This window comes from Gobio gobio (genome assembly GCF_949357685.1).
Source record: "Gobio gobio genome assembly, chromosome: 2".
NCBI lineage: Eukaryota > Metazoa > Chordata > Actinopteri > Cypriniformes > Gobionidae > Gobio > Gobio gobio.
Genome location: NC_137098.1, coordinates 59,250,672 through 59,263,888, shown reverse-complemented (window position 1 = coordinate 59,263,888; position 13,217 = coordinate 59,250,672). Strand labels below are relative to the sequence as shown.

At 34.0% G+C, this 13,217-nt stretch overlaps 2 protein-coding genes across 3 annotated transcripts; one reads left to right on the top strand and one right to left on the bottom strand.

Annotated features, from left to right (window-relative positions):
* Positions 1-923: 923 nt before the first annotated feature.
* Positions 924-3,337, bottom strand: LOC307142801 (uncharacterized protein). Of its 2 annotated transcripts, none has more exons than XM_079843915.1 (7): positions 3,249-3,337; positions 2,599-2,647; positions 2,117-2,464; positions 1,685-2,035; positions 1,497-1,604; positions 1,385-1,419; positions 924-1,249 (listed from the first exon to the last, which is right to left on the bottom strand). In XM_079843915.1, the coding sequence occupies exons 2-7, from the start codon at positions 2,636-2,638 to the stop codon at positions 1,124-1,126; spliced, it is 1,008 nt and encodes a 335-aa protein (XP_079700041.1). In that variant the 5' UTR covers positions 2,639-2,647; positions 3,249-3,337; the 3' UTR covers positions 924-1,123. The 2 variants fall into 2 exon arrangements, with proteins under 2 accessions (XP_079700041.1, XP_079700042.1); XM_079843916.1 differs by having other exon boundaries at positions 939-1,285; positions 3,249-3,330.
* Positions 3,338-4,842: 1,505 nt separating this feature from the next.
* On the top strand, positions 4,843-9,250 carry LOC307118413 (immunoglobulin kappa light chain-like; the record flags this gene model as incomplete). The annotated part of the gene is made up of 7 exons (XM_079804022.1): positions 4,843-4,862; positions 6,967-6,971; positions 7,113-7,466; positions 7,566-7,922; positions 8,057-8,164; positions 8,297-8,331; positions 9,125-9,250. The coding sequence occupies 7 exons, from the start codon at positions 4,843-4,845 to the stop codon at positions 9,248-9,250; spliced, it is 1,005 nt and encodes a 334-aa protein (XP_079660148.1).
* Positions 9,251-13,217: the final 3,967 nt, after the last annotated feature.

Genomic DNA, 13,217 nt, shown 5'->3' with positions numbered 1-13,217 from the left:
GTAAAAATGTGCCATTGTCGAACTTTCTCCATAATTAGGCATAGAAAAAAACAACAACAATGCACGTAATGGAAAAATCTGCTCAGAAAGGTATTTGTGGGCTGTGAATGAGTGTGGGTGGTAAGGTAACTGTAGGGTAGCCAGTCCTGAGGTTGGAAAAGTACTCAAATATACAGGTCACATGAACTACCTGATAAATAACTGGGTTATAACTAGGTACTAGCCCTGAACCAACCACTAAACCTAACCTTAACCCATGTAGTTACCTCATATTAACCAGTAAGTACACTGTAAGTACACATACTGTAAAATAAAGTGCAACCCAATTTGTTATTGTTCTAATATGAAAAATTCCAATTCAGAACAATCAGAACTGAAACATTTTCTTAACAATATTTACTGCAAGAGTTAACTGCATATTAACTATTAGCTACCTGCACATCATAGACAATAACCTCTGTCCTCCTTTTTGTTTGTTTGCAGGTAAAATAAAATGCTACAATATAGTTTTTTAATGGTAAAAGACAATTATAAAACACACAATTGCTGTACATCAGTTATCTACATTGTGTAAAATAAAAAGTAGTAATTTTGACTCATGTTCTATGGACGTGTCAAAGGTCAAGATAAACTATTAGTACAATCTGTTACTGAATTAATAATTATATTGCACAAGGAAAATGTCCATGATACAAGATACATGAAAAGTGTATTAATGGGTTTTGTCATATCTTTGATAACAATCATTTCATCAATTTCTGGATTAGATTCAGTGTGAAATGAAATCATGCTACTTACGTTACAAAATCAATATGAATCAAGAATGTTATTTCAGTACCACGGACAGGGATTTAACACAATTTCAGCACATTTTATAGCTGTGATGTAATTCAGTGTAGAAACAACTCAACAGAAAGTCAGCAGGTCTCATTTCTTTAGTAATTTATCAAGTACAGTATTAGATGCAGGACAATGATTGAGTTTAACATACTTGAGTAAAATTTAATTAAACACTCATCATTTTAGGTTCATAAATTGGTCTTGGTCTTGGTATCTGACATGAAATGTCAACTTTTATAGCTTCAGAGTAGAAGCCTCTGAATACTATGCAAGTAAAACATACTCATTCATATCTTACATGTGTATATATTGAATTATCTTGTGTGCTTCTTTCCCTGGGTCTTCTAGTGGTGGAGGGATTTTGTTGAAAGCTCAAAGCTGTATAATTCATAGCATCTGTGTCGTCAGCCTGTCATAGAATGAATCATTCCGTCAAATATATTGCCTAAAAACATACAGTTTAGTGTATAGATTGGTAGCAGTATTTAAACTCATTATCAAGATATTTGTATTCCATAATACCAAGGAAAACAAATCATCTTACCATCAACTGAGGGTGCTGAGTGTTGTGCATCTCATCTTGAAGGAACAATGAGAATACATATTACAACTGCACTGACATTTAAAACCATATTAAAACATAAAATAATGCATACCTTTTTGCTGGTGCTTGTACAAACATGCAGCCATGATAATAATCACGATCACAGATACAATTATTACAATCAAAGCGGCTATAGTCCAATGTGTCTGAAAGCATTTGTCTGTAGTAATGCAAAAAAAAGTATTAAAAGACGTCAAAGCCATCACATGGTATAATTTTTAATAAACTAAAACTGGGCACCTGGCAAATCAACTTTTCTTCCATCTCCAAACAGTATCTGTCCACATGCGGCCACAGCGCAGTAATAAATCCCAGCATCAGAGTTCCTCTTGGGCAGGTTGTAGAGACATCTGTGTGTGGAAGAGTTCCCATCATCATCAGAGCTCCTCTCACACTGACCGTTCCTGCGCTGCTGAGTGTAAATGATTCCTGGAGGAGATTCTCCAGACTCATGTCTGACCCAGTAGACGTTGTGTTCTCCTGCACAGCTCTGAGTGACGACGGCACACTGCAGGGCCGCTGCAGACTCTTCTGGATACTCTGGATCTGTCTCAGCTCTCTGAGGCGCAGAGTCGATGCTCAGCTGTCCATCTGAAAAGACAATAACAGCAACATAATGCTTATTTGATCAGACACAATGTGTAGTCATATTGAAGTGAATATTCTGCTTACCTTTAACAATCAGATCAGTGCTCTCGCCCAATAAGAACACATATGCAAACATAACACAATAGTATGTTGCAGTGTCTGATTTTGCTGTTTTTGTGATGCTCAGATTAAAACTTACATCATCTTTTGTTACAAAATAACGTTTATGTTTGTCAAATTCATTTTCATATTTGACATCTAAAGCTTGATACGATGAAGCAATCAGAAGGGGTTTCTCTCCGACTCTTTGTTTGACCCAAACAACACTGCATCTTAAATCACTTGTTAAAATACAGGTGAAGTTAACACTGTCTCCAGCTTGAACAATCTTCAGATGATTCTGAGCCACGACGTCTGCATTATCTGAGCTGCCTGAATGAAATCAATATGAGAAGGAAAGGGTGAAAAGATGGTATTGTTTGCTGTGGAATTGCATCTAAGAATATTTATTAAGTAATCCAAACAAGTATGAATTTAGTTTAAGTTTAACAAAAATAGTTACTTACACTGAGGAACATTAAGCATTAGGATGAAAAAATGAAGCATTGTGATTGGCTTCACGTGGGTTGAAATGAAAGAAAGAGAGAACATGTTCAAATGCCAGACACCAGATATCATTTTTTTACTAGTTTGCAGGACACTATAGTTCATTATGTAAGTGAGGATAGCAAAATAAAGTAAACTGTGACATATTATACCCAAAGATTCTTCATACAGTGACTACCAGTAAAATTGATAAACATTTGGGACCAAAATTATTCAGACACTTTGACCTGAGCCTGTTTTGCTTAAGTGTTTTATCTTTAATTGCTAATGCGAACTTTTACACCACAGACTGAACAAAATGAAGCATTGCTTGGTCATTGGTTGACATAAATTGGTATTATCTAATTGTGTACTTAAATTTAACAGCTGATTGGTTGGTTGTAATCCATTACATACCTTTCTACCAAAGTTATCTGACATTATTAAACATCCCAAGAAAATACAATACAGGAAATTCAGAGCGTCATCTTTAGCAGGTCCGTTATTGTAGTTAACTAGCTTGACATAATCCAAATTCATGTTAAAAAAGTTAGTCTAAAGCTCCCAAAAGTGAGCATATAAAAATGAATAAATTAACAATCAACTAAACGAACAAACAAAACAAACTTACATCATACAGTTTTCATTAATGATCTCAGGTTTGTGCCATGTAAACAGTCAGACAGGTTTTATATCCTTCGTTGATAGTGAGACTGAAAGAGAGAAACACAAAGAGGTTTGACTTTATATACACTTCCTTATCTTTCTTACAGCATCTTTACATGACTCTACAAACACACACACACACACACACACACACTCATACAAAAATACATACATTCGTATAAATAATTGAGCTGATGGCCATATTTTATATAATTTGCACAGAAGACGAAAAACATACAAAATGCAAACAGATTGCTCTATTTGTAATGCTTAATAAATATTGAAATGGTAAACATAACAGTTGAACATCTATTTATAGATTTGAAAGACTCTTTTCTAATGTCTATTCAATCCTTTAATCGTCCGTCACATTAATTTAATGTTTTTGAAGTACCTTCATTTGGGTGCTTTCTGTAGTAAATACTGATTGACAGTCCTACTTTAAGCCTTTGAGTTGCAACTTCCTGTGTAGCGCTTGTTTGTAGAGTGAAAAGAAAATAAATAACACTTATCTGATGGAAAGAGCTGTGAATAGGGTCTCTCTTGAATGGTGAAATGGGTCTTGGGTGTAATGGTTAAGCAGAGTAAAGCCGAGTGGCCAGTCCTGTGGTTGGAAAGACTGCTTATTGGTGTGTAAAGTGTTTTTAAAAGCACACTGTATGTTGTTCTGTGAAGTTTACCTCTGCAAGTTAAAAAGGTACGGCTGACAGGCTGCTGAGCATGTTCAGTCAATTTTCGCAAACTAGAATAGTAGGGAAGTTGACATAAAGATAACACTACTATATGGAAAATTGATAGTCACATTTCTGAAAAGAATTTCTATTTTGTGATACAACAGAGATTAAGTTTCAAAATGTATATTATTTAATTAGATTCGCACAGAGCATTGGAACCCCAGAAATAAAATGCAACACATAAGGGTTTAGAGATACAGCCATTCTACAACATCAGTCTTTGCTAACTAACTTTTGATCTGAAATCAAGAGGTCGTTTCAGTCACATGTTTACCACAGATGTCTACAAGCGAATGCACCCCAGACACAACATCAGAATTGTTAAAAGCATAATAAAGATGTAAAAGACTGTGGGCTTTAGGCAAGTACTACCACAAATCACATAATTTGCCCATATAAGGAGAAGAAGAGATCTTAAACAAAGCTCTAGACAAGAGGCCACAGTGTATGACATCATTTCCTGTAGAGTGACTGACAGGAAGAAGCTGCTCAGTACAGACGGAGAACTGCTGTGGTGAACTTCAGCGGAAAGACATTTAACTTTAGCACGGACATCATAAAACTGTATTAAGATTTGATAACATTTTTTACCTGAAATATTAAAAGAAAAAATAAATCCAAAATACATTATGTACAGTGCATTTTTACCCAATCCACTTAAGTTTAAATATACTGATCAGGCATAACATTATAACCAATGACATGTGAAGTGAATAACACTGTTTATCTCTTCATCACACCACTAGTTAGTGGGTGGGATATATTAGGCAGCAAGTGAACATTTTGTCCTCAAAGTTAGCTTTCCTGTAGCTCAAACAGTAGAGCATGTCGCCAGCCACGCCAAGGTCATGGGTTCGATTCCCAGGGAAAGCAAGAATTGACAAAATGTAAAATGTGTACCTTGAATGAAATGTAAGTCGCTTTGGATAAAAGCGTCTGCCAAATGCATAAATGTAAATGTGTAAATGTAAAGTTGATGTGTTAGAAGTACACTGGATGTAAGCCTAAACTTGTCCCTAATATCTGATTAGTTGATTGGAATGTTCGAGGATCAGCAAAGATGTTGATCCAGGAACATGTAATTGGTGAAATCATGTTCACCCAATACAGACTATATACAATTGCATAAGTGCACCTGTGCATACTTTTGCAAGCATGATATGCACACATCACAGTTTGATCATTTTCCAAACGCAGGACTGACCCCACTGGTGTTTCTTCACACCTCGCTCTAAAACCACACATACACCAGTCTCAGGAAAAAAAAAAAAACCTTACTTGCGGAGTCAAAAATAACCCTTCCATGTGTACATTGTCACCACTTATTCCTTAGTTTTAAGTCTAGCAGTAACAGAAAGCTAAATCTTTTAAATGGGCCCACAACAGTGACCTGTGTGAAACTGAAAGGGTTCTTTGAATGGTGGTCATAGATGTAAACCCATAGGTTAAGATTAATCATTTGCGTAAACAAATATTGAAACCATACTTATCAGGCTCAGTGTAATGATAATAGGGAGAGGTACCCTCACGAAAAAGAAGTATACTTCAAGTTCACTTTATTAAGTATGCTTAAGTAATTTTCAAGTGTATTTTAAAGTATACTTTATTTAGTAAGTATACTAATCTACTAGTTTTACTGCAAGTATACTTATAAGTTTTCTTTATAATATATATATATATATAACTAATATCAATGTACTAGTAGTATTTGTAAGTGTACTATTTCAATACTGCTTGGAATACAACTACATTTTTAATTTGTACTGCATCTGTATTACAAGTGAACTTATAAGTATATTAGTAGTTTACTATTTTAATATTTTTAGTACATTTATTTAGTTTACACTTTTGAGGTATACTCTCTATAAACTACTAGTTTTACTGCAAGTATACTTATAAGTTTTCTTTAAGTGAACATAACATACTTATAGTTTACTATGTTTATATTATTTTTGCACTTTGCTATGTCCCTATAGGTATTCATTTCTTATACTTGAAATACACATTTCACTTTTTCCATTTAATTTTAAAAACATTTTACTGTTTTACTGTAACATTTTTCATGCATCCTTTTTTATCAACACTTGAATATGGTTAAGTTTCATAAAAAAAAGCAAAATTTTAAACAAAAGGCTGAGAAAATAGCATTTTAGTCAAAGACTTAGTCCGGATTAAAGAATTAATTGAGTGTATTTTTGTACATGCAATTCAACATACATAGCATCATTCAGAACTATAGCTTGTGCATGTATGATATACCATTTTATCGGCTAGGCCTTTTAGTTAGCCGATTCTTGCCTATTTTGAGATTATTTGGCATTTAGAAATTGTAGAACACTCTAAATGGGTTTAATTGGCAACTTATCTAACATTATTTAGGGCTGCGTTTCTTGTGTCATTTATCAGTGTCGTAATCATCATGCAGGTACAAGTGCATGTGAAGAGACTCTATTAAAGGAAATGTGGTTCTGCCCCTTTCTCTAAAAACAACCAGTCAAACATCAAAGTGTCAATCTTTGATCTTTGGACGCTGCTGTGCATAAAAGAGGAAGCAGTCTGAAGACTTACCTTCAAATGGACACTGTCCACCATATAACCAGGACCATTTAGTTCTCTAAAGTACAATATTTGAATTACATTATATTGTACAGTAAAATCTGAGCTGAATTTACTGTCTCTTTTTATTCTGTGATCCGCAGGCACTGTTATTGGATTATAATATTAATTCTAACATCTTTCTTGTAAGGTTGTAAGTAAACCCTTTACTGATTTATTAAACCCTTACTGAGCTATTTTATCTTATTAAAGTACTTAGATTTGGATGCTAGTAGGGTCATTGTTAAAGTTGTTAGTGATCTAAAAGTAGTTATTTTTTCTATTTAAACCTATTTGTACATTTGTACATTTGCATGTTCAAGACTTCTGTTGATGTGTTTATTTCTCTTTTAGATCAAGTACAGGTGCTACAAAATGAAGTTCTGGGATTTGTTTTCTCTTTTTCTCCTCACAATTGCAAGTATGTTTAAAATTTTATTTTAGTTGAGCATTTTTTTTCACGTTTCTGTTTGTTACCATGTTGCTTGTTTGTTTTATAGATGGGACGTGTGAAAGAGATGATTTTATTCACCAAATTCCTCTGCTAGTTGCTGAACTTGGAAGTCGTGTGATTTTACCCTGCTCTCACTCAGATGACTTTATAAATTCTATTTCATGGTATAAATATTCTATTGGCAAGAAACCACTTCTTATGGCATATTCAGATTACTCAGGAAGCGTTACATATCAAAATGGCTTTGACGAGACAAATCGATTCTCTATCATAATTGGAAGTGGCTCTTTTAATTTGAGCATCATTCACTTGGAGGAATATGATTTTGCAACCTACTATTGTGCTGTGGGTTTCTTGAACATTATTACATTTGGAGAAGGGACAATTCTGCTTCCTAAAGGTGAGTTAATGACAATATTTGTGTTCAGAGCTTCACAATCTGGCTCCACATACATGCGTATTATTTTGATGTATGTACAGAATGTTGCGTTTCTTTCAGAAAGGGACAGAATAAGAAGCACCACGGTTCTCCAGCAGCCTGTGTCTGACAGACTTCATCCAGGAGATTCAGTGACTCTGCAGTGTTCGGTCATCAGTGAGATCTGTGCAGGAGAATACAGCGTCTACTGGTTCAGACATTCATCAGGATATTCTCAACCAGGAATCATTTACACCCACGATAACAGGAGTGAGCAATGTATGGAGAGATCAGAGAACACAGGCTCTTCTACACAGAGCTGTGTCTACAGTCTCTCTCAGACTGAACTCAGACCGTCCGATGCTGGGATTTATTACTGCGCTGTGGCCACATGTGGGGAGATACATTTTGGAAATGGAACTAAGTTGACTATTGAAGGTACAGCAATATTTGATTTCGATATAAGAAACATATAGTACCACACTTTCTTCAGTCAGCCAATTATTAATACTATTAATAAGTCTTTGTATTTATGTTTTTTTCATGAACTCCTGAATCTGTTACCATTTCAGCATCTTCGACCTTCTGGAATCCAGTCGTTTATACCCTGTTCACAATATGCTTAATATCCCTGATTGTGAACATAGTTCTGGTGAGACTGATTCAAAAGCTCAAAAAAGGTAAACATATTAAAATATTCTCATGGCAAAATAAAATAATAAAGTAGAAAATAATATTCATCACAAAATTGCAATTTTTTTTAATATTCTGATCAGTGTAATTAACAATATATATTGCATTATTATACAAAGAAGCTTCAAAACAACCCAGAAAACAAAGGAATCAGGTAATCAATTTTTATTTGTCCCGTAAGTTATATAGAGAATGAAAAGATCAAATGTTTTAAAATAACACGTTACATAAACCCGGCCTCTTTGCAAAATATGGCATACTGATGACATGTGAAATGTGACTCCAGGAAAATATTTATATGTGAATCAATGTCAATCTCTAGCTACTAGATTAAACAGTTTTTCCCAAAGTTTTGTTTTAAACTGTTTCCTACATATTTTTCAAGTAAATCAACAAATAGTATGTTCTTTAATATACAGTATACGGTCAAAAGTTTGGGGTCAGTACAATTTTTAAAAATCTCTTTTTTAGTCTCTTATGCTCACCAAGGCATTTGTTTGATCAAATAATACTGTAATATTCTGAAATATTATTATCCAGTCTTCAGTGTCACATGATCCTTCAGGAATGATTTGAGTAAAAAAAACACTACTTATTTAAATTGATTTTTTTGTTACAATGTTAAGTTTTTACTGACATTTGAACGGTTTAATTTGTCCTTGTGTGTATTAATTTCTTGCTTGTTGAAATATGCATATTAACTGTACTGTATGTACTGATAAATATAGTGCAAATCTATATAGATTATATGATTAAATGGTATGTTAATTATAGTGCAGATCTTTTTTATCCAAAGCAACAATGTGGGTAGAGCAAGATTAATAAATTGTTTGTAGGTATTCATTTATTTTCCTGTTGTCTGTGTGGTTTCTGTCATGTATAGCAATTCATAATATGTATGATTTTCAGTGATATAGGCTGATCATGTTTGTGTTTTTCCTGTGTAGGTTGAGGAAACAGAGGCCTTAAATTATGTAGCCCTGAGTTTTTCCAAAAAGCCTGCCACCTCAAAAAGATCTGCAGTGAAAACCAGCCAAAAAGAACCTGTTTATTCACATATCACAAATCAGTAGTTAAGATCATTACAAATGCTAAGAAGTCATTGCTGTTGTTACGGTATTTTTATGGTTAGTTTTACCAGTCTGGACATTATCTGACTTTTTTATATTTGATTTCTGTTCACTGTAAATATATTTTTACCTGTAAATATCAACAGGAATATCACCAATAAAAATACTGTCTGGAACATTCCTTTTTGTCTCTGGTTGCTGCTGGTGCCACATTTTCTGTCCATCATGTGGGGAGAAACTGCGTCATTTGATTTTCCACATTATTCATGAGTGGGAACTGGGAACGCCCTCCGATTGATTTGCAGCTGATACACAAGAACGCAAAAACTTTTTTACGATTCTTAGGTGGAACCATATCTGGACAAGAGCGATTGTTCAACGTATTTCTTGACAAGTGCTCTAAGCATGAACCAGCTGTCCAAACATATCCAATCGAATCTTTTTATTTTTATTTTAAAGACCATATATTTATACAAATAGCATTGATACAGCAATATGAACCGTGAACGCGATGACACAGTGGATTATATTAAAGAAGGCAATGATCCGGAAAATGGACAGAAAGGTAAGTATGCTTTTATTCTCCCTGCTAAAGACCCTGCTTACACCGAAGTGTCATTTGGTCAAAGAAGGGCTTATAAAAGGGATGAACTATGGGCTTTATGCTGCCCTCACGTGCTATCGGAATTATCGTAAATAGTTTAGTAGTTAAAAGATGGAACATGAACGCCCTCTCAAGTCAAAATTTGAATGTAATGAGCTCGTAATCACGACTTCAGAAGTGGGAAGTAGGAAATTTCCGATAGCGCGTGAAGGCTATGGAGCAGCATTAGTAGGTCTACTCAGGTTTTCCAACTGCAGGCGAACAGCTGTATAGGCCCTAATGAGAGAAAAGATGCTTGGAAATGTTTTGCATTCAGTGTTTTTTTAATTAATCTTTAAAACAACCAGTGAACTTTAAAATACTGACTCATATTTCCCATTAATTTCCCAATTAACTTGAAAGTTTAGTTGTGATTTCTGGCCAGTAATCAGGGCCGGCCCTGACCAATTTGCTGCCCTAGGCAAGATTTTACTTGGTGCCCCTTGTGTCAAGGTTTAGCACTACATGTTAACCGTCTTTGGAAACACTCGTAAACTGTTTTTTTTTGTTTGTAATGCATTGATGTTTTATTTTTATTGTTGTTGTTTTATATGATGTCCAGTCCATTCTACCCCATCATTATGTTCATGATATTATTATTATTATTTTTTATTTTTTAAAGGCTGATGATAGTCAAACTATTCAAAAAATTGCACCTATGCCACATTACAGCCTAAACACAAAGAGCAAGAGTGCATCTAACATTCATGCACAAACTATTCATTGAGAACTAGCAAAAGTGTTTGTTTTCCAGTAGATGGCAGCAATCTTCCACTAAACTATGAGCATTCATGTTTTCACCAGGAATTAAAGAGAACTATAGATATTTAATGTGAATTTTACATAAAATGCTGCTATTTTAAATAAACCTGTATATAAATATCATTACTAATTTGGGCAAATACATTTAAAAATTGATATACACCCCCTTAAAACTGCACAACTGCAGAGTAAAAACATTAGGCTATTAAAAAAGTGATATTACATGCGTTTAATATTATTTATTTTTTACAAAATCACACTGGCTGTGGCCTCTGGAGAACCCAGAACAGCTGCTTGCATAAAGTATTAATTAGCAAACATTAGTATTTTACTACTATGCAATTAAATAAACTGTTCATTAATTTGCCTACATCACTTTACTTCTGTCTTTACACTGCAGAAAATGCTCTTCTTATTTAAACAAGAATCTTTTTCTTGTTTCCAGTCCAAATAAATAAAAATTATTAAATCAAGGTGCATTTACTAGATAAGTAAAATTAATAAGACATTTTTCTTGTTTACTTGAAAATAAAATCAAAATTAAGTGAGTTTTTGCTTAAAACAAGCAAAATTATCTGCCAAAGGGGTGAGAAAAATAATCTTATTTCTGTTTGGGACAGAAACAAGATTTCAATCAGAAACAAGATTATTTTTCTCACTCCATTGGCAGATAATTTAGCTTATTTTAAGCAAAAACTCACTTAATTTTGATTTTATCTTCAAGAAAACAAGAAAAATATCTTCTGTCATTTTACTTATCTAGTAAATGCACCTTGATTTAAGATTTTTTTTAGATATTTAGACTATAAACAAAACACAAATACTACGTAAGAAGAGCAGTGTATCCCTTATCTTCCCTGCATCAGAGACTTCTGTCTTTTTTGACACTTCAATTCGGCCATCCGTCATAAATAATCAGGCAACTTACACTGTGTCAACACCTGGCGCGAACGGCCAAGCACCCTAAAAAATGAAAGCAATCCTGTCTGCGTCGGATGCGGCGAGAGGCGACGCAACAACAAATTCCCCTAACGATAAACTGATCGCGCGCATGATCGCGCGTTGTATTTCTGACGCACTTCAAGTAGATCGGCGGGGGGAGATTGATGAGGCGGACCGGGAAGATGCGGGGACTTAGTTACGTTTTTGCGCTTTATTTGGTAATATTTCAAATTAATATTAATAAAATAGTAATACATTTTGGCGCCCCTATGGATGAGTGGCGCCCCTAGCATTTGCCTATTCCGCCTATGCCACGGGCCGGCCCTGCCAGTAATAACTGACTAAACTGAAAGACAACAGCTTTCTTTTTTGGTAAAGCAGATGATCAAAATAAGAGATAAGAGATTTATTATTATTATATTATTGTGGTGGTGTTTTCCCTAGCTTATATTTATTTATTTTACTATGTTCCACCACTTTAAAACCTCCTGGGACCCACAAATAGACTTTTGTCCACTGCAGTGGATGTTAAATTTTAGGGAATTTCTCTGACATCATACATGTCACATGTCACAGTCTGGATGTCCTTTAAAGAGCACATTCGGGGCTTTGCAGAGATAAATGTTTGGAGGTTTCACCAGAACAACAACAACAACTTCTTGGTCTTTAAAAATGGCTGACTTTAATGTTTAGCACTCTTATGGAAAATGATAATATTTTTTAATTATAATTTAAATCTGATTAATTTTCAAATTGTTTGTTATAAATCAACATCTCAGGAAAATTTGATGGGGTTTCTGATCAAAATATGACTTTCTGTTACAAAACAGGGCATTGATTTCATAAATGACCACTGTAGAGGACGCCAGGACTCAAATCATGTTTATCAGGCATTCTGGAGACCTAACAAGTGAATAGGGAAAGAAATTACATATCAATGTTGCCAATTATTACTCCCATTATTACACTTCTATTTTCATTACATGTTGCACCAAGAACACATTAATATGCAAATTAGATGCAGCGTATAGATACATTGTATTGAATGGGAAAATCCAAGTATGGCCATTTTACCCTCATATTTCATAAAGTAAAATGGTATAGCAATGCATTCCGTTATATATCTTTCATAACATAGTTCAGAATCATCTTTAAACAAAGTTTGTTTAAAAAAAATCCTGAAACCTAAAAATGTATTGGTGAATTAAAAATAAATCCCATTGTTTTTGCCTATACATGCAATTTCATATCATTTTATTTTTTAAACAACTCAGTCCTGGTGTCAACTACAGAGGACACATCATAATATATGAATAAAATATCATTTTTCAAAAATGTTTTGTTCCATTTGTTTCTTATGCTTTAAACAATGTAATGACATGAAAAAATACTAAATTCAAAATACTTTTTTTTCTGGGTCCCAGGAGGTTAAGACAAATGTATTTGTTGTTTGTCGTATTTTCATATTCAACAGTTTATAAGATAGAAGCAGCTTTTTTGAGTTTGCTTTGCATCGAATGTTCTTCGGCTTTTATACACAATAAATGTGTTTATGAATAAAGATTGATCTGTTGAAAGCAGTTATTTTGAGTTAGACACCAAATGTTCTCCTCCTAGTCAAAT

Bases quoted from the DNA above. Each gene is read 5' to 3' on its own strand.
- LOC307142801 (XM_079843915.1), bottom strand. From the start codon at position 2,638: ATGCTTCATTTTTTCATCCTAATGCTTAATGTTCCTCAGT. The intron at 2,036-2,116 runs GTAAGCAGAATA...TTGTCTTTTCAG, and splicing joins CACTGATCTGATTGTTAAAG to ATGGACAGCTGAGCATCGAC. The intron at 1,420-1,496 runs GTATGCATTATT...TGTTCCTTCAAG, and splicing joins GTACAAGCACCAGCAAAAAG to ATGAGATGCACAACACTCAG.